The sequence below is a fragment of the Schistocerca gregaria genome, chromosome 2 (genome assembly GCF_023897955.1).
Source record: "Schistocerca gregaria isolate iqSchGreg1 chromosome 2, iqSchGreg1.2, whole genome shotgun sequence".
In the NCBI taxonomy this organism is placed as follows: domain Eukaryota; kingdom Metazoa; phylum Arthropoda; class Insecta; order Orthoptera; family Acrididae; genus Schistocerca; species Schistocerca gregaria.
Genome location: NC_064921.1, coordinates 434,485,228 through 434,507,903, shown reverse-complemented (window position 1 = coordinate 434,507,903; position 22,676 = coordinate 434,485,228). Strand labels below are relative to the sequence as shown.

Below are 22,676 nucleotides of genomic sequence, written 5' to 3'. Positions count from 1 at the left end.
TATTCATTAGAAACAAAGTTAGAAGTTCTGGATCATTGTAAGAAAGATGGGCGTTTTGTTGACATTCAGTGTACTTTGGGACCTATTGTGAGAACTAGGCACGATGATGAGGAATCAATCTTCAACTGAGTTAAGTGTGACTAGGTTGAAAAAAACCTTGCTCAGAGCCAATGGAAACAATGGAAAAAATGCTAAGCCGTTAGACTGAATACCACAACCAACAGCCTGTGCCTCCCTCTGGAGCTGTTGTTTAAGCTAAAGCCAAAATCTTGTATGCAGATTAAACAAAAGAAGAGTATGATCCAACACCTTTCTCAGCAATGTCAGGTTGGTCTGATCCCATCAAGCACTGTTTTGGCTTTCACAATATTATAACGACAGGAGAGGCAGCTGCAGTAAATGAAGTTGGAACAGATGAATTTTCAAAAGAGGTATAAATTAACTGTGGCAGAAAAAGACTATACTGCAAAGAAGGCTTATTTTAGAAATGGATGCCTAACACACACCCATTTTTGTTGAAGAAGGAACAGCATCAAGATTTAAGGCTGGCAAGGAATAATGCACCCTTCTTTGCAGAGTAAATGCTGCAGTGATTGCAAATTAAAACCATCTATCACTCTGAAGATCTTAGTGAATTAAAGCTTTGTGGTGAGAACAGGCTGGGACTTCACTGCATATGATAAAAAATGGTTGGATGACTTCTGCTATTTTCAGTGACTATTTTGTTAATGAAATGAATAGAAATCCGAAGACCTACTGTTATAAAAAATCTTTCAAAATTGTTGACAATTAAACATTTCTTTGCAGAGCAGTGGGAACTTCTAATAAATGACAGGTACCTAGCGAGCACTTCAGCTGCAAAGCATTTCCATGTGAGGATATTTGTCATGGAAAGTGAACTGACAATAGCATCATCAGATTCTTCTTAAGTAGATTATCCTGAGGCTATTTATGATACAGAGAGACTTGAGGAAAATATTTTTAGTGCATTATTGTGTCTCTCAGTGTTAAATTGTAAGTGTATAGAATTTCCACTGAAATACATTGACAATGATGTAAGAAACTTGGCCATTTTAAACTAATACCTGAGTAACAGAGAACCTAAGCAAATATTTTACATATAAAAGAAATCACAATTTTCGCAAATTTTGTATGTACAACAATTTTGCATACATAACTACCATGTATAATGAGATTTACCTGTATTTCGTGCATAAAACTAACCATGACAATAGCAAAAATACAATTTTAGTATATAATAAACACACATGAATATTAATAAAATGGAATTGAGATGACATTTTTCTTCAGTATTGACACAATACCATTCCAAAGAAATGTAATTTAATTTGTTAAATATCACTGATGTAGATTAATAAACATGGTAAGAAAGCTACCATTCAACATTCTGCACAACTGTTTAAGCCAGCTAGTATTGTCACCATGGAGTAGCCCACATTTTGAACATGTTTCATGATAGCAGGGTCCAATAAAAATGAACAAATGAATAGCAACAATAGGCACTTAATTGTGAATTGCAGAGTAGCCATATAAATGTATATGAATGACAAAAATACAGGTATACAGCAACAACACAAAGAACTCTTAAAAATGTAGTGAAAAAAAAAAAAAAAAAAAAGTACTAATCGAATGGTATCACTAGTTGAAGTCAGAAAGGGCAGTAAAGTCAATCATGCTGCTTAGGCATGTAGTAACAGTAGGTTAGATATTTAAAATTGATTTGACATGAAATGGTCAACTCACAAAATGTGATTAAAGTACTGTCAAGTATATCACAGAACTTACACTCAAGAATTTATCATTTTTAAGTAATGAGAAAAAGTACTTCATACCTGAAGAGAACATAGTATGGCCAATAATGTGCAGAATGAACATCTACCTATTAAAATTTTGAGAATTAGGTTTCGACAAAGTCGGACAATAACCTCAACTCAAATGAATTCTGCACATGCATGATAGCAATAAATATTCTCTCTCTCTCTCTCTCTCTCTCTCTCTCTCTCTCTCACACACACACACACACACACACACACACACAAACAAACAAGTGTGCGCGCAATTCTAAAGGTTTGACATACAATGCTTGGTTTCAGTGTGTATTTAGACTTGTCATGTAAAGAGCAATGTTATTAACTTGCCAGAAGATTATATCATGATTTACTATCTCCATGATACACAACCTCATAGAATTTTTATGGGTATAACTCTACAACTGCCCCCATCTCAGTTCTTCCACAGCTCAGTCAATACTTTTCCTGATGGTATGACGAAGCTAATCTTGAACACTGTGTTCATTTCAAGTTCTCTATTATTTAAAACAACAGACTCCAACAGAATATTTAGAGATTGAGATGTTCATTTTGATAATGATGAAGGAAAGAAATCAACAACAATCTTGTTTAAGAAACCATCCCAGCATTTACCTCCAGCAATTAATGACAAGAATCCAAACTCTGGATACCTGCACACAACTGAAACCTCATTAATCTGCTGTTGTCATTGTTTCAGCATTTCTTTTAGCTATTACTCTTATTTCATCTACACACACACACACACACACACACACACACACACACACACACACACACACACACACACACACCTAAATCCCAAGCCCAGTGGCAGTTTTTCTTATAGAAAAGGTCTTTTAATCAAACTGCGCGGGGTATGCTAAGCAGTATTCTTGACGACATTCCATAAACCGTAACAGTTCAACTTTAGCACAACATCTAAGTTTCACTGAAAAAAGTTTTATATATAAGGATTGATAGCTACTTACCACATAGAAGAGATGCTGTGTTGCAGACCATCATCTCTGCGCACTAAGGCCTGACTGCAACTGAAGTGACAACAACCTAGCTGGAGTGGGTAGTGGGTGTACGGAAGAGTTATAGTGGGGTGGGATTCTGTGAGGTACAGGTGGGGAAAGATGCTAGTACTGCTAGTGGATGCTGGCAAGGGCTATACAGGCACACTGGCAGAATAAAAGGCATGTACGGGGCTAGACTGGAAGCTAGGAGAGGTTAGTCAGATGGAAGAAGGGACTAGTGAAAGTTGATGCCAGAGGGATTGTGAGAACAGAGGAGAGCTCCCACCTATGCAATTCAGAAAAATCTACTGATGGGGAGAACTGAGATGGCACAGGCTGCGAAGTAGACATTTAAGTCAAGCAGGAGTTCCTAGATAACAGAACGCAGCATGTCATTCTCAATGGAGAGAAGTCTTCCGAAGTAAGAGTGATTTCAGGTGTGCCGCAGGGTAGTGTCATAGGACCGTTGCTATTCACAATATACATAAATGACCTGGTGGATGACATCGGAAGCTCACTGAGGCTTTTTGCAGATGATGCTGTGGTGTATCAAGAGGTTGCAACAATGGAAAATTGTACTGAAATGCAGGAGGATCTGCAGCGAATTGACGCATGGTGCACGGAATGGCAATTGAATCTCAATGTAGACAAGTGTAATGTGATGCGAATACATAGAAAGATAGGTCCCTTTTCATTTAGCTACAAAATAGCAGGTCAGCAACTGGAAGCAGTTAATTCCATAAATTATCTGGGAGTACTCATTAGGAGTGATTCAAAATGGAATGATCATATAAAGTTGATCGTCGGTAAAGCAGATGCCAGACTGAGATTCATTGGAAGAAGGAAATGCAATCCGACAACAAAGGAAGTAGGTTACAGTACGCTTGTTCGCCCAATGCTTGAATACTGCTCAGCAGTGTGGGATCCGCACCAGGTAGGGTTGATAGAAGAGATAGAAAAGATCCAACGGAGAGCAGCACGCTTCGTTACAGGATCATTTAGTAATTGCGAAAGCGTTACGGAGATGATAGATAAACTCCAGTGGAAGACTCTGCAGGAGAGACGCTCAGTAGCTCGGTACGGGCTTTTGTTAAAGTTTCGAGAACATACCTTCACCGAAGAGTCAAGCAGTATATTGCTCCCTCCTACGTATATCTCGCGAAGAGACCATGAGGATAAAATCAGAGAGATTAGAGCCCACACAGAAGCATACCGACAATCCTTCTTTCCACGTACAATACGAGACTGGAATAGAAGGGAGAACCGATAGAGGTACTCAGGGTACCCTCCGCCACACACCATCAGGTGGCTTGCGAGTATGGAGAAAAAAAAAAAAAATCACACTGTGCAGCATGCTCAGCATTTGGGTAGTCCAACTGTCACACCAGGTTTCACCATCCCTCCTCTCTTCACCCGTAACAACACAAAATCCAACACCACATGATATTTTTACACACTTGACACTCTGTAACAGGTAGGAGGAAGGCAATGGATACCAACTCCACTATGACCTTGCCACAAGTAATGATGCACGAGCCCCACATCTGTTCCCCTGCACTCAATTTCCTAAGTATATAACTACTTTGTTTTTCATGTGTGCAGTGCACGATATAAGCTGGAAAAAAAAATCTTGATTTTTCTGAGTACTGTGGTTACAAAAGACCTGCTTGTATTATTAGTGATGCAAGTAGTTCCTTAGTAAGCTATATTTGTGGAAAAATGACTACTACTTCTAATTTATATGCACTGTTGTGTAGCTGACATACAGTGACAAAAGTTGTAAGGTTCTCAATGGTAGGCAACTTTAGTTTATACAGGCTATCACCTCTATCAAAACTGGTCACAACAGTGAAACTAAAAGTTCTGTTATGACTAGTTACCCTGTTAAGCAAACGAAATGATCTGAAGATGAGATATGGTGAGTCATGCACATTCATTCACAGCTCTCATTAAGATAAGTGTTTAATTGAATAATAACAATTAATTGAGGTAATATTACATCATAATTAAGTAAATTAATACATATTGTAAACTAGCAATTGAAGGTTTCACATTTTTTTGCACATTTTCTAAAATAAGAAAACATTTCATAGGTGCGAATTTGGACTACAATTTGTTTATGCTGTGATATACTGTAAGTTATGTGATTATTTCAATAAAGTAAAGTTTGTGTTGTTAAAGTACTCTCATATGCTATCCATTTGATTCTCTAGTAAGTAACCGAAGTGAAAAGTTCCGAAATAAGTGGAAAGTATATATAGCATAGGCTCAGTTCTTTGTTTACATTTTGTTTCGTCACATAAGGAATACAGGTTATATAGTTTTTGTTTTGAATTAGTATCCTAACTTTAGGCCTAAACTTTCTAAGAAATTTAATATATTAATTCAGTAATGTACAAAGTTATTCATGTTTTAACTAAGACTAAAGCTAAAATCTGTTTGCCATGAGTGAGAAGTGTATGACTTGCCGTAGGATTGTTAGTTCTGGGGTGTGGTGTGAGGATTGTTGCAGTTTCTTTAATGTGGGTGACTGTAGCGGTGTGGGAATTGGGGAAATAAATAAGGCTCATTGGTTGTGTAGGATTTGCTGTAGGGATAGGAAGATAGAGGAACACGAGGAGAAGATTATTGCCCTTCAGGCGAAACTAGATACAATGAAACAAGATCTGGAAAAGTTAAGGGGGGAGAGGGGAAAAGAGAGGTGCGAAGTGACAACAGGTTATAGAAGAAGTAGGAATAGGACTTTCCCAGACAGTGTGGTTGTGAATGTGGAAAAAGGGTTTGATCTGTTGTCACAGCTGGAAACTGATGAGCCACAAATAGATGTATGAGTAGAGAGGACACAACAAACCTTCAAAAAGTGTTTGAAAAGTACAAAGTCAGAAAAAGCTGTAGAAGAAAGTTTTGTTGTTAGTTAGTTCACATGATAGAGGTGTTGGCCAACTATTACAAGATGAACTAGAGCCAGGTTACCAGATCACACTTTTTAAAACCTATTGTAAGTCTGGGTCATGTGATAGAGATTGTAGGTTCACAAAGGAAGACACCATGGTAACAGTGAGTGGGGTAAGCAAGTGCATAGATAGGAATCCTGATTATTCAATTGAAAGTGACCTGGTAACAACAGCTTCAGCAATGAGACATACTGGTGTTGGGCTTGCGTCTGTTCTGAGGCGCCATGAACGGCCTCATTTAAACTCTTCTGTTAGGAAAGTTAATTTAGAAGTGGAACGGCTGCTTGGATCAGATATGGGGTCTCATATCAGTGTGGTTCCTGTTGACTCATATCAGTGTGGTTCCTGTTGACTCATATCAGTGTGGTTCCTGTTGACTCTGGAACTATACTAGGCATGACCTTCACCTCAACAGGAAAGTGAAGAGAAAACTGTCTGGTCTAATAGCAAATAATTTAAGGGGGGGGGGGGGGGGGGGGCACTGTCGCAAGTGGTAAAGTATCAGTGGTTACAAGTGACAGATCAACAGTTTTTTTAAAGGAGGGAGGTCAGAAACAAAAGATATTCAGAGACAGGCTGAAAATGACATTCACATTGATAAAACAGGCAGCCAGAAAGCAAATTTTAATGTACACAATTCATGCAGACGGCCTCTGATTGAAAGTTGAGATACTCAAAAATTGGCAGGAAAATTAGGTTCATCATGTTGTAATTCAACCAGTGCACAAAATCAGTTATCGTTATTGCATCCGAATTTCTGAGAACTGTGGGGTAAGCTTGATGAGTTGCTTATTTGTGTTGAAGAATTGAGTTGAGCAAACCAGTTGATATAATCTGCCTCTCTGAACATCATGTGACCTCTGGTAAACTTATGTTAAATGTTACAAGATTCAAGTTAGCTTCTTATTTCTGTAGAGAAAATGTGGAGAAAGGAGAAGCTGTCATATTTATCAGAAACTGTTTTGATTCGAAGAATGTTGATATTAATAAATTTTGCTCGGAGCAGCACTTGGAAGCTTGTGCACCAGAAATAGTATTTCATAAGAAGTCCTTTATAATAGTAGGTATACACAGATCACCTTCAGGAAATTTTAACCTCTTCATAAAAAATCTGGACACTCTGCTGTCCTATCTCATGGTAAAAAACAAGAAAACAGTGGTTGCTGGTGATTTTAATGTGAAATTATTGAAAAGCTATGTCAGTGAACAATTATTGCAGTCAGTAGCACTATCATTCAACTTAGTTCCTACTGTGAACTTTGCTACTAGGATATGTAAATGCTCAGAGACTGGCATTGATAATATCTTTGTACACAAATCGAGGGAAAAAAGACACATCGCAAAAGCATTAGTGAACAAGCTATCTGATCATGACAAGCAGCATCTTGTGTTAAATGTTGAAACTTGTCAGGATAAAAAATCTATTAAATCTGAGTACAGGAGGGTAATAAATAAGTCAACAATTGAGAAATTCAGGAAACTGCTTAAAGGCATGAACTTGATAGCCGTTTACAATACTTCTGACTCAAATGGAAAATACAAAGCATTCATTAATAAAGTTACCTCCACTTTTGAAAATTGTTTTCCCCTATAGGTAACTAGAACCACACACTAGTCAAAAAATAAACTGTGGATTACACAAGGAATAAAGGTATCATGTGGGACAAAAGGGAGACATTGTCTACTATCTAGGAACAGCTCTGATGTTATAATTGTAACGGATTACAAATAATACAGTAAAATATTGAAGCAAGTAACCCATAAAATGAATCAGCTTTATTATAAGAAAAGATTATGACATCAAGCAACAAAATAAAAACTGTATGGGATATAGTGAAAACACAGACATGTGGGGCCAGAAAGGAAGAGGAACAGATAGGTCTAAAAATAAATGAGACTTTGGTAATAAAAAGTAAATGTAATGTTGCAAACCTCTTAAACAAGTACTTCATTTCTGTTACTGACAGCTTGGGATTATCACCTTCAGTGAACAGTGCAACGGAGTATCTGAGACCCGTCTTTAAAAATAACCTCAGTAAAATGGATATGACATGTCTCCCAAAGAAGTAGCATCCATCACAAAATCCTTAAAATCTAAGCATTCCAGTGGGTATGATAACATATCAACGAAGTTAATCAATGAGTGCTCATGTGAGCTGAGCTCTATCGTAAGTTATTTGTGTAATCAATCTCTTATGAACAGAACATTTCCAGACTGACTAAAGTATGTTGAAGTTAAGCCTCTTTGCAAGAAGGGGGATAAAGAGGTAGAATCAAACTATTGATCAGTTATTGCGAAATACCTGTGCAGTAAGCATTCAGTCTTCATCTGACTGGGAATTAATGACATGTGGTGTTCCTCAAGGTTTCATTTTGGGTCCACTGCCCTTTCTTGTGTACATTAATGATGTATCATTTTACATTGCCAGATGCTAAGTTTGTTTAGTTTGCAGATGATACAAACATTGCAATAAGTAGCAAGTCAAGTACAGATTTAGAAACAGCTGCTAATCAAATTTTCACAGACATTAATAAGTGGTTTAAAGCTAATTCACTGTCATTATACTTTGAGAAGACCCACTATATGCAGTTCAGAACCTGTAAGAGATTTTCTTCCAGCATTAGTATAGCATACGAAGACACCCAGATCGAATAGGTCCACAGTGCTAAATTTCTAGGATACAACCTGATAATATAGTCAATTGGGAAGAGCATACTACAGAATTTGCTTAAGCGGCTAAACAAGTCTGTATTTGCCGTGAGAATTATGTCAGATGCAGGAGATATAAACATAAAGAAAACTTGCATACTTTCATCTATTATGCCATATGGGATTATATTCTGAGGCAACTCACCAAACTGAGCAAAAGTTTTTAGGGTGAAAAAGCATGTGATAAAAATCATTTGTGGTGTAAATTCAAGAACATCATGTAGAAACCTGTTCAAGGAACTTTGTGCTGTAACCACTGCTTCTCAGTATATTTATTCCTTAATGAAATTTGTTGCAAGTAATACAACTATTTCCAACCAATAGCTCAATACATAGTGTCAGTATTAGGAATAAGAACAATCTACATACAGGCCTAAAATAACTTATCTTGGTCCAAAAAGGGGTCTAATATTGAGGAACACACATTTTCAATAAATTGCCAACAACCATCAAAAACTTGGTTTCAGATAAAGCACAGTTTCAACAGAGTTTGAAAGATTTTTTGACAGGCAACTCCTTCTACTCCATAGATGAATATCGTAACAGACTGTTAAGCCAGCTTAAGTAAAAATATCTGTTAGGTTTCAGTTCTGACAGCACTTGGTCACAACAGTCAAGATTAAAATTTTTTAATGATAAATTTATTAATAGTCCATAACAGTGTTTGATTCTGACAGCATGTTAATTCTGTAAATATTAGCAGTTCCAGTTTACCGCATTGCATTCACCTGTTTCCACAATCTCCTGATAAACTATCAGGTTAGTAAGTATTATATTCAAATGTTTTATGTTTTTATATTATACTTTCTAACATGTTCCACATCCACAAGGATCATCTCATTTTTTTGGGCCCATGCAACGAAAACTGAAACTAATTCAATCTGATCTTGCCTATAAATGACATTCATCTCTAAACACAACTGCTTGAACCTTTCAGAACTTCGTTGACATGTAAAATACTGTTACATACTATTACCACTGGTTCTTTGTGGCAAACTAGCATGTAACTTATGATGATGGACTGATAGAGAAAGTGTACAATAATTCCTAATGCTCCAGTATTGATGCTAACCTACAAATTATCATCAGCAGGTAAAAAAATGTAGGTCACTTACAGAACGATATCTTTTTGATTTCAGTTTATTTTGTGCAATCAATGAAGACGAACACCAAGCACAGCTCTAGTTATGGTTTACAAGAGATATAAGAATGAAACAAAGCAGCTTGGATTAATCTGCAGTTTATTTCAATACCACATAAACAGGAAAGATCATGCACCTACGAAGAATTTTACTCAATTCTTTATAGCAGCTATAATCAACACAAAAAACAGATTGCAGCGAGCTGAGAAATTAGGGACTAAAACGACTCATTCTCATCCACAAAGTGCTACTTAAGACTCGTGCTTCAAGTGTCATCATTACATGACTGTAGCAGGATACAAAATTATTTTGATAGAATTTCTGCAATGGAAAATCCAGGATGGAGTTTAACAATATTAAAAAAAAATTGTTGCTACTCACCATACAGCAAAGATGTTGAGTCGCAGATAGGCCTAACAAAAAGACTGTCAGAAAGTGAACTTGCAGCTAACAAGGTGTGTGCATGCGCGCACGCGCACTCACACACACACACACACACACACACACACACACACACACACACACACACACACACACACACACACACGTGTGTGTGTGTGTGTGTGTGTGTGTGTGTGTGTGTGTGTGTGTGTGTGCGCGCGCGCGCATGCACACACCTTGTTAGCTGGAAGTTCACTTTCTGACAGTCTTTTTGTTGTGCCAACCTACGACTCAGCATCTTCGCTATATGGTGAGTAGCAACCATCCTTTTCCATAATACGGTTATACAGAATTTCTATTTGATGTGATTAATGGCAACTTGCTATAAATGTAGAAGTGCAATTAAATGCAGATGAGAACAAGAAATAACCCTCTAATATTTAAATACAGACTGGTGGTGTTCTGTTTGACACATTCAGGAAATATCTAGATGTAACATTGCAAAGCAATATGAAATGGAATGAGCATGTAAGACAAGTAGTAGCACAGGTAAATGGTAGTCTTTGGTATTCTGAAGGAATTTTAGGAAAGTATAGCTAAAAACAGACTGCATACAGAACATTTGTGTAACCCATTTTTGAGTACTGCGCAAATGTCTGTGATCCCTACTGAGTCAAATTAAAGGAAGATACTGAAGTAATTCAGAGGTATGCTGAGATTTGTTGCAGCAGTATTATGGAGACTGCTATGTGAACTCAAATGGGAATCCCTGGAGGGAAGATAATGTTCTTTTCATGAAAAATTATGGAGAAAACTCTGAGAACCAGCATTTGAAGCTGACCACAGAACGATTCTACTGCCATCAATGTACATTTTGTGCCAAGAACCACAAAGACAAAGATGAATTAGGACCTAGTCTGTGTAACTGATGTGGATTTACGACACATTCCAAAAATAGGTTGTTGTTTCTAACACACTTCCTATTCTCTCATAGAATAATTTTTAGGCAACCTGCAACTTTTAATATATTTAGCCTTAAATGGTACAATATCATGCAGGGTACTGCAGGAGGTGGAGCTGCTTTCACACAGAGATTGATCACCTGTCATTTAGGTCCTGGGCTACGACTTCGTCACCTTGAATTATTTTTAAATGGGTTAATGAGCGAATGAACTGTCCAGTCCACTACTGCTTCCTAAGTAGCAGTGAAAGTAAGTCTTGTTTGCAAACCGTCTGTCTCTGGACCACGGGGAGGAATAATTGAGAGAAAGGGGGAGGCTACAGACAGGCAGTAAATGAATGCAGTGAGTATGGCAGGGTGGGGGTAGGGGCACACTGCTCATTGGCAAGACTGTCTGTCAAGAAATACAACTATCATAAAAAAACAACTGAACATGAAATAATTAGTAGTCTAGTCCATATAGAGCCTTATGTAGGTAGATGTGACAAACTATCAGAAGTAACACACAAGTGAGTCCATGCTTGGTGTGAGGAATATGAGATGCAAACCCAAAGGGTATAAAGCATAACAATTCTTAGCCAATCAGCATCACTAATTACATTGAGCAGGCAGCTCGTGATGCATGCTGTGCTCTCGCAAAATTATTCTGGACAAAGTAGGTAAGTGTGTACTCATGCAGCTTGACAGAAATGCTATTGGCGAGACTTTAGACACAACTGGTTCTAAACTAATAGAAACCAAATCATGTTAAGTAACATGACAGTAACTTCCACACCATCTATTCAGCAATACCTCTGTGAATCTGCACACGAATGAGCACCGTACAAGATCTGCAATCAAATGAGAGCTGGGGAGCATCACCCTGTGGTTTTTTGGCCTCCAAGAAAACACAACAGGGTCCCTATTCTGAGGAATAGTAGTTCCTGTAGCCAACCTTAGCAGGGAGGTGGTGCAGCATTGGTTGCTACTGCGGCTCTTTTTGAGGGGGAGGGGGGAGGATGAGAGACACACTGGCAATTAGATTGGTCACCATGTGATGGCAACAAAAGAGCACTTCTGTGAGAAAAAAGTCTCTTTCCACATTGCCATGTCTGGGGCCAGTATTATAGTGTAACAGTCCTGTCTTTTGCTGACTTACACCATTTTGTGGTTTTCTTAAATTAACTACCAGCTGATAATCTTAATCTGCGCTATCACCTGATAGTCCTGTACTTAGGCAACACATCAGTAGGTCAAAAACACTAAGGAAAACTGGTAATACAAATGTGCTAATTAGGTTTTCCAACTTGTTGATTAATCACGCAATTGGCCTGAGATTAGCACCACTGGATTTGTAATCTAGTCCTCTGTATTAATCTATGATTATAACCTCTTATTAAGCAATTAAGTATGCTTCATTTTTAAGGGACTGGTCTATACGGTCACTGAGGCCTCTCCCCGTGTGTTTTCTACATTGTGGAAATGTCTCAGGTTTACAATGTGAACGTGATGCACGTGACATACGTAAACTGCACTCACCTTCTTAGTGTTAACACAAACAGTTCATGATGGCCCCAAAGAAAGTATACAACATATGGATACTACCAATGACCCAGAATGAAACTTCTGTGCGCAGTGTGGTTAAGGAATACTCACTGAGAAAGGTCACATTATTTCTTGATGTTCAAATTGTTAATGAACTGTGCTTAATAATCAGTTGTTGAATGACAGAATAATGAATTTCCCTGAAGTTCTCCTATGCTTCACACGGAAGACATCTCTTACTGTGATTTGTGGTGCAAGGTACTGAATATTAGAGTGGTTTCCAAGTATCATGATAGATTGACTCCTAACAGATCTATTTCCCTGTTTGTCCAGTTATGAAAAATAGTTTGTTCACTAGTAACAGTATTTCTTCAATCTACAAACAAAGTTCAATAAATATAAAATGTATATATAGTAACTAAACATCTCAATTCTGCATACCATCCTTTCTAATAGGTAATGCTTCTACTGACACTAAACGAACACTGCAAACATACAGGAAAATGCAAATGGCTATAAAATGGGCTAAGAAGATAGTGCCCAATACGCAACCTAGTTAAAATGATGCCGAAGTGACATCATCTGCTGACAGATGGCAACTCGGAAATCATCAGAAGAAATGGAAGAACTAGAAGGTCGAAGTAGGACTACTGCAGCCTTGTTTCCAATCAGACAGATGTGATCAAGGACTCACATAAACATCACAGTGGCTCCCTCACGAGTGAACACATGGAAGCTTTCTTGGACCCATTGCACTAAGGGATGGACTGTGTACAACACACAGAGGCTCTGAAGGGCACTAACAGAATCTGAGCAGATGACACAATTGAAAAGCCTGTATCGCTGGATGTACTGTGTCGCCTGATACAGGGTGCAGAGCCCTGCTGTAAAAACTGAGCAGTGTTCCGGAAGGCGATACCAAAATGGTCAGTGCCAATGATGAAGGCAAACCCAACACTACGGTCAGTTCAAGAGCCATCAGTGTACAGAAAGGTACTATTGCTAAGTTCCACGCTAAGGTCGATAAACTTACACTGATAGATAGAAACTGGAGTAGTGTCCTTACCTCCTGGAGCTCACTTTTGGCTATTGCTCCAGCAACTTACTTCATGCTACCTGCCACTTTCCCGATGGGAGTGAACCCTTCACCACCTTTGCTTTCCTTCCCCCATATCTCCTGGATGGCCTGCTCATCAAGATACATGGGACATTCTCGGGATGAGGCTGCATGGTCACATTCCAACTGATACAATGGACGGGTGGAGGTGAGCAATCGCCCTCATGAGCATCCCTATCACAAGTAATCCATTTGGCTGGGTTTTGAGAGTTGCTGTAATGTTGACATAGGTAGCAGCACATTGCATTTAGAACGTATGGTTTGACCATGGTGACTTCAAGGATGGCTCTGATCTTTGACAGAAGCACTACTTTATCGAAAACGAGAAAAAGAGTGCGCATAAGCACGAAGAATGCATCAATTTTTTTCGTCACCCGATGGACTGCAGTACCGCCCTGTTCAGAGAGGCAAGTTTGGATTTCTCCCTCTGTCAGACCATTGAACAGCCTAGTGAAAATAGCACCAAGCGAAGAATTCAGCATTTGATGGGCCTTGACATGAACAAGATAGCTGTGGAAGAGTGAAGTTGCAAGCAATTGTTGCACCTGAGAATCACAATAGTGTCCAAAAGCAAAGTGCCATTGCATAAACAAGAGCAGCATTTCATAGGGCCAGCAATTGCATGAAGATCTTTATGAATAATAAATGGATTAAACATAGCAAAGGACTGACCTCCTTCAGTACATGATACCACGAGGAATCGAGATGCAGTTTGAAGAGTACTGGAGTCTTTAGCCTTGTTCTGCTTGCAATTAGCAGATGTAGACTAAGTAGGTGGTGATTGGCTCCTGGTGAGAAAATCCCCCATGATTGGCAGCATCTCCCTCAGAGGTGGGTTCATCACCCACCTTAGGTGACTTTTCACACCTCTGATCACTCCGCCCAAACTCCTAACAGATGGACCAACTGACAATTTGGGAATGTAACAGCTCAGGCAATCACCCCTCCCAGGGCCTGACCTGTACCAGGGAATACGTGAGAACCCCACTTGTCAGCAAAGGGCTAGAAATTACGCATTATCCAGTCACCTTTTATGCCGCAAACATGTGGGCCAGCCTTCAGGAGCGCACAGGAACAAAGAGGAACCTCAAATGCAGCAGTGGAGGAAGAATAGGAGATATAGAACGAAGAAAAAAAGAAAAAGCAGTGGAGGGATTGTTCTGATGTCAGCCTACTGAAAATTAAGACACATTCTGATGTCAGGCTACGGAAAATTAAGAACACATTCCCAAAACTATTCCAGAAATGTTCCACAATGGAGGGGAAAAGGAATAGCATGAGAATAGGGAGGTCCTGATTAAAGTAAGAAAGAAATACAAAAGAATGTACGTAGTCTATAAAAATACCGAACTTTGTCAATGTTATTGTTTCTTCTGGTAAAACCATGGAAAACTAATAACTAATAAGCAGCAGAATCTAGATACTGTACCATTCAAGTAGCTAACTTAAGATCAAGCAAATAAAAACCAACGATACTAAGGGACGTCAGAAATAAACACAACCAAGACACAAACGAACAATGTGAAAGACACAATTGGTGGTGAAAAATATTATTTAGCATGCAAAATTACATAAAACAATCCAGGTTTGAATTATGAAAGGGGGAGGGGGAGGAAGAGGGGGGGGGGTGGGGAGAGAGAGAGAGAGAGAGAGAGAGAGAGAGAGAGAGAGAGAGAGAGAGAGAGAGAGAGAGACTAAAACAGCAAAAATAGTATCATTCTTCAATAAAGGGTCAAAGGAAGATACAGGTAATTAACAGCCTATATTTAGCTTTCTACCTTGTCAAAAATATGTAAGAAATGTTACTGAAAAACAGGAGTTTATTGTGAACAACTAGTTTGGTTTCCAACAAGAAGAATATGCTATATGTGTACAAATAACTTTGTTGAGAAGACTAGCAGCTGATTAAACAAGAATAATAAAATGGTAGGAATCTTCTGTGACACTCCAGAGTCTTTAACTTAATAAATCACACCTTGTAATTAAAAAACTTGGTAAGAATTGCATTAGGGGCAGCACATTTACAGTGGGTTACTGCATATTTATGTAACACAAAAATGGAGAGTTATTATCTTCTCCAATGCAGCAAATTATGGTTGAAAATAAAGAACAGTGACACACCGTTTCCCTCGGGGCTTTGTAATTTGTCCATCAATGTCAACTCTCATTAGTTCTGCTTGTAGGTGTTACATTTAGTGCCAGTGACATGGACACAAGAAAATGTGCATACCACATTTATTCTAAATCATAATAAGGTATGGCAATTTTATGAGGAAGAGCTAATAACGTTTTACATATACCAACAGTTCAGAAACAAGTCAGTAGAAACTTTTGTACATCATCAGTTCCTTAGGAATCATTCTATTAATTATTTAAAAAGCTGGAACCTACAATGAATGATGATAATTTTATGATATTGGTTCATTGATTAGAATTACCATATATGTCCAGCCTCCCCACTACATGGGAATGAAAAGCTACAATGGATTAAAGACAACATTACAGGTCAACTGAAATAGGAGCTAAACATTAATCTGATATTGAAATGGTACTACTGGGTAGGGAGAATTCATGAACAACAAACTGATAATTTAAATACAATGTCATTGATTATTTGGTATTGTTACATGCACCACAAGTACTTTTTAAAAAACATAATTTTGGGTTGTTACACTGTTTGCTAACAATGCCCATTATATCTGAATTAAAGTTCACTCTAATAATAAAAAAAAAAGACCCAGCTTACGAAGTTTTCAGGAATACACAGAACTTCATAGAACCTTCAGGAAGAAAATAATTATATTTCATGTCCTTCTGTGTCTTATATACAGTGCATCAGATAGTACTAACAGTAAGTAGCAGTTGAAGACAAACACTACACACTGTAATATGAAAGAAGTAACTTTTTACATCTCATAAACAGCAGGACTATTTGAGGAGAATGCAATGAGGATTTAGCTATAGAACAATTAAAAGAAACAATTGTAGCATTCACCTAAAATAATCTAGGGAGACCTTAACCTGGATGGCTGGACAGGAATTTGAATCCCACTCCTCCCCTGTGTAATATGAGGACTTGGCTCAGTAGGTATGTAAGAATACTGAGCATAGTATGCGATTGAAAAGAATGGAGGACGTATCTCAAAGTTGAAGGCACATTAAGAGTTCTTGCAACACATATAAAATCTACTGAACAATGCAAGCCATGGGTATATTCTTTGAAGTGTACAATACTACATAAATGGTATCACCAATATTTTTATTTGTACATTTCAGCTGTGGATGTCATTTGTGTATTTCGTTAAAAGTATGCCATTTACTTCTTGTGGGTAGTCATTTGGCTCATGTTTTTGCTAAGCAAATACACTGTCTAGTGGAGATTACAACCCACTGAGTAACAATAGCTTTGATCATGTTCTGTACTGAACCTACATAGATCTAGTGGATGTCATGGGTGTCTGTACTTCTGCCAGATTAATCTGCAGTGTATCTTGAGGTTTTGTTAAGTTGGAAAAGGGCAGGATTGGTTGTCAGTTTCTGTATGTTGCGTGCTCCCTAAAGACATTTATGCCCCCATGAAATTCACACACTCACACTGTAGTCAGGTATTTTCAAGTTTTTAACACATTCATATGTATCAATAATAAGAACATCCCCAACAAAAACATCCTATTCTTATGGAGATCCTACTTGTATGTCAACCTCTGTTTTAATAATGTTTTAATGCTGTTAGTGTGACCATCTCCTGGTTGTTTCTACAGGCTCTGAACTCTGTCAAATTTACGAATTCCTCAGTCTTTGACAGTTACAGAAATTTTGTAACAATAGTGAACTCTCTACAAAAGTAAACACTTTGTTACATCACCTGTAATTGTACATGGGCAGCAATAAAAATACAGTAAGTAATGAGTTAATTTTGGGCACTTTTCTCACAGTATCCAAAAGCTGAACAAAAGTGTCTGGGCAGTAGACCTAGCAGTAAAGAAAATTTTGTGAAGAGAAGCCAACTTCTGTGTGCATACATTTTCATGATGGCAGAAAGCAGAAAATTGGAAATTGAAATTTAGGGAGATAACATCTAAAAAACTTGTAAGAGGGTGCGATTAAACTGATGATACTTCAATACAGACTGAAGATGAATGACATAAAAGGTCAAGCTGATAATGTTAGAGCGTTGCCTACAATAAGTTGACCAGACAAAGTTTTCTCCCTTTCATTAATCTTCAACACCAACATTTCACTATATGTACACAGGGACAGTCCTATCACACACTTTAATTTCATCAGAGTTCCTAGAAACCGAATAATACATAAATTTTGAAACCCAATGAAGGATTAATTATAAATTAAACCAATTTTTTCTTTGCATTTCAAGTTGCTGGCTATCACTCAACTAGATATGATGATAAATGTAACTTAATATGAAATCTGGATTATGGTATGATGCAGGACTTCTCAAACGCTATCTGAGGTGATAGCAATCTAATTGTCAGAAGGAATCCTACTAGGAACAATCTGTAATCAGCCATATAAATTTAAAATAAAATTAAAAACACACCTCATTAGGCATTCCTGGAAATTATCTGGTTATCTACAGTCAAGGAGTCACGATACATGTTACCTACTCTGTAAGTAGGCCCTTATTCTTACATTATCTAGATAAATGTTATTCCTTGATAACTATCAATGTAGTCTTGTAAATTCTGGTTAGCTCTAGGAAATAAGCAGCAACTATTCAATACAGCTGGTGAAGCAACAACTTCTTGTGCAGTTTGAATCTCAATATTCTGAAAGTACAGTGTTGACAATTAGTTTCAAACAGTTCCTTCTACTTCAAGCAGCAACATTACTACATGAAATAAAGTAAAGTAGAGTCACTGGACAAACCTGCTTCTCATTGGGATCAAACCTCATAAAGCTTCTATCTATTGCTAGTGCACAACATGACTTATTTCAAGTACCTGAACATTCTACTTCGTGGTAAGATCTACAGAATACACAGAATGAATACAGCCAAATTTAGGAATAGACAGTGGAGAAAAGGACAGCAATCAGTCGTGAAATCCATTGTTTTATTATAGCAGATCTGGATTTCAGCTATTACATAGTCACCTTCAGTGTATATAACAACAGGTGACATTTGTACAAACTATCAAGTAGTAAACATAAACAATATTGTTTACAATGTAACACTTTGGACTAACATCACCTGCTATATGCACTGAAGATGAGCAAGTAGGCCTAATAGTTGAAATCTAGATCTGCTGTAATAAAATGACAGATTTTGCAACTAATCCTTTCCTCCACTGTTTGTATTCAACAATTGGTAACCACAACAGGATTATATGGAGTCCAATGAAATTAAAATTTAGGAATACATAGCAACTGAGCTTCCAAGCACATTACACAGCTTTGTCAATAAGCAAAACTGTTCAAAATTATTTACCGTAGGGTACTTCGTATCAATACCGGAGATCTTCTGTCAAATTTCATTCATTTATGAGAGGAGGATGAACTTTGCTATTTACATTTCTTGGTATGCCTCCATATATCTCTTACCTTACTCTCATGACATGTAAATAAGACGAATGATAGATGCAGTACAACTGTCACACAGTATTCCTTGAATCCTAGTTCTCTAAATTTTCATGACAATATGTTTATTTATTCTTTATGCTAAAGATTCTCATTTATGTTTGCTGAGTACTTTCAATACTCTTTTGGAGGGCCTAAAGCAACCAACTAAAGCTTAGAAGGATGTGTTTGAATTTATTTGATGTCTAGTGACATGCCTACTAGATCAGGTCTTCAAATGGCAAACAAATACTGTAGAATTTGTCACACACGTATATTGCATCCATTGCTGACAAACTGTATTAATGCAGTTTAATTAATGCTTGCATTTACTTTCCTTGCAACTGCATACACGTGGTCATCCCATTCCATACTGCATCTTAGTGCCACTCAAACATAATTAAACAATGTGACAAGTGCCAGAAAATTACTAGTACTCTTGTAACTAGACATTTGAGAGGGGCAACAAAATAATGCATTTCCATTAACAGACCATATAATTCCACAACAAATATGTTTGGAAGAAGATGCAAATAATAAGGTATGCAAGGGACTACATATTTTTCGAGTAAAAGAACTCCGTACATTTTTCTTCAAGGCCACAAGACTGGATAGGGTAAAGATGGGGAAGAGTTTTTTCAAAGTCCTTTCCATACACCAGTACAAGGAATCCACAGAAAATCTAACCCATGATGGCCATATGAATACTAAAAACTTATTCCTCCCAAATTCAAGTACAGTGGCTTAACAACAGTGCCACCTTGTTCTGCAAGTCAATGCAAGGGCGTCACAGAAATCCAGAAGAAATCACTTAGCTTTAAAGTTCAAGAAAGATCATATGCATTGCATAGAGCTTCGCACTCTCCAAACTCAATGAACTCACATTTGAATGTGTGCAAAATTAGAGATGTCCAGATACACACAGACCTGTACTAACAACAGTAACCAATACAAAAGCTGAAAAACAATTCCATTAGCTACAGCATGTATCTTCCACCACATATGCTATGGAATGTAGATCACAGTCCTATATCAAATTGTACCTTCCACAAAACTGAAGACAGGAGATCAATAAAGTACAAATAAATAATAATGGGATACACAGGCCCTCTAAACACACTGAAGTTAGAGAAATTACAGGCAGGAGAAACCAGGTGCATTATATACTTGGCCCCAGAGCATTCCTGTGGAGAGAGATTCAGAGAACTAAATAGGTCCTATGCTGACTCTTCATATATGTGAAAGAAAACTATACTTAATAAGAAAGAGTATGTACTTAAGCTTATTGTTCTCTTCATCTACAAGAAGAAGCAAATTTATAAAGTGGCAACCATTCCTTCCAAACAATATACTCTTGTATCACAGAATATACATAGGCAAATGAATATACAGTACATTATGTGCTTTGACATTAGAAATATTTCTGCCGCTATTTTTCTCTCTCATTGTTTTTATGAATCCAAATGTGCAGCAAGCTGCTAAAATATACCATGCAAATGAAGAAGGGAAGTGAGTGAACTGTATACAAATGTGTATGTGTATGTGTACAAAACTCGCTACTGCTTCAAACGTTTAAAATAAAATGAATCATTTCCGCAACTTATTCCTTGTTCTTGACAGACTGATATTATGTAGCAACTAGCGAGTAACTGTAAGAAACTACAACACAAATTTTATGATACCAGTGTTTTTTTCAGTTTCAACAATAAATACATGACAAATGATGGAGCTAAGTGAAACACTAGAATTATGACATGTACCAATAGCAGTAGCAGTAGCCTACTAGTAAATACTCCCTGTATCTGAGCCTTGCAGAGATACATATAAATGTTAAGTTCTCAGAAACAAAAGCTTATCCAACTCACACGCACTGCGCAAAATCCATTATTCACATCGGTAACACCTAACCTAAAATTACCGGTGCATATCCAATGTCTGGCAATGCTGAACGGCAAATAAGAACTCACAGTGAATGTACCAAATGCAGTGTTACATACCTTCTCCGCCTTGGCGAGGTATATCCACAGTTTCCTCCAGGTAGAAAATTTCTTCATGTCACTGAAGTTATACTGCATTTCTTTCGAGGCATACCGAGTAGACAGCGGAGACCGATAGTTGCAGAACTCGCTGTTTTCCTTGTACCCTTCATCCATTTCGGTGACAAAACTTAACTCACAGAATCAAGACGAATAACTTTCGCGCACTAAGCTCAAACACGTGCGGGCATTAACAACTGACTAACGACGCGCGCCGTAACCAATGTTGCTGAGCGACCGTGTTGCCAAGACGACACCCACAGCAGACGACAATTACGAAATTTCAAAACCGAGCGCGAGAAGATGCACAGTTCTTAATCCGCAATTTCTGTCAAAGTTACTAAGCAACTGAAGGTCTGTTCCCACCTCTAGACTTAACAGAAGCTTACAACATTTGGTATCAATACTAAGTTACATAATTCACGGAGGGGGTCCCGGTTCAAATGTCAAGTGATAAGTTGCTATAAAACTCAAGGCAACGAATTATGAAATCGGAACTTGTAATCTATGTAATATCCAAAACTACAAATTAAATACTATGGATCAATCGGCAATGAAGGTATCACAAAGAACAAAACGAAACAGAAAAAAATTATGAATATTAGAGTGGTTGATTTCTCCTCAATACAAATATTTCTTTACAACCTGTGGGGATCTTCCTGGCTGAAGAGTCGTCTAGCGCAAGATCCGATGCCTGTTTGCGCCAATGCCTTTTTCTGGCATATAAAGATTATTTGTTGCTTCCTGTTATTATATGCTCCTGTTATTTTGACATCTGCTTTACAATACTTGTGTTCATTAACTTCCTTCGTCGTTATCAATTTTTATCCTTTCTCAAAAAATGCATATGCATAAATATAATACTAAGGCCAAAAACAATCTCTACGAAGACCTAGAGGCATAACATTAGTACAGAAAGGAATCCAATAGATGGTTAAGTACTGAACATACAGTCAACAACTTGCCAGAGACTACTAAATATCGTACTATGTGAAACGTGGTGGAAAAGCTCTTGACGGACAATTCCTTCTACACCTTTGAAGAGTGATATTCATATAGATTATTAAAAGTACCGTTTTGTGTTATTTTATAGTTAAAATTATCTCTATAATTCGATAATATTTGTTAATGTTAAATCACTTCATTAAATCGTAGTTCTTTGCAAGTCCCAGAGATATCCATTTCATAAGAAACCACGCTGCGTAACTGTGAATAAACTGTCTTATTTTTCACGGCCTTATCCCGTACCTTCACGGGGTCCGCAAGTTATTCTGGATTTGGCCCGACGTGATTATGGCCCCACGACGCAGTTCTCACTTGTTTGACGTTTTTTTGCCCACGTCCCGTCCTTAATTCATTATACAGGGACAGGGTGAAAATAATAACACCGACAAACTGCTGGAACTGATTCCTGAGTGGAAATGGACGGAAAAAGGTCCTATGAACA

At 37.7% G+C, this 22,676-nt stretch overlaps 1 protein-coding gene across 1 annotated transcript in view; it reads right to left on the bottom strand.

Annotated features, from left to right (window-relative positions):
• Positions 1-21,647, bottom strand: part of LOC126324953 (adenylosuccinate lyase) — a 722,118-nt gene extending 700,471 nt beyond the window's left edge. Inside the window, exon 1 of the mRNA XM_049995132.1 lies at positions 21,191-21,647. Within this exon, the coding sequence (XP_049851089.1) occupies positions 21,191-21,346 (156 nt within the window). The 5' untranslated portion in view covers positions 21,347-21,647. The remainder of the gene's footprint in view (positions 1-21,190) is intronic.
• Between the last annotated feature and the right edge of the window lie 1,029 nt (positions 21,648-22,676).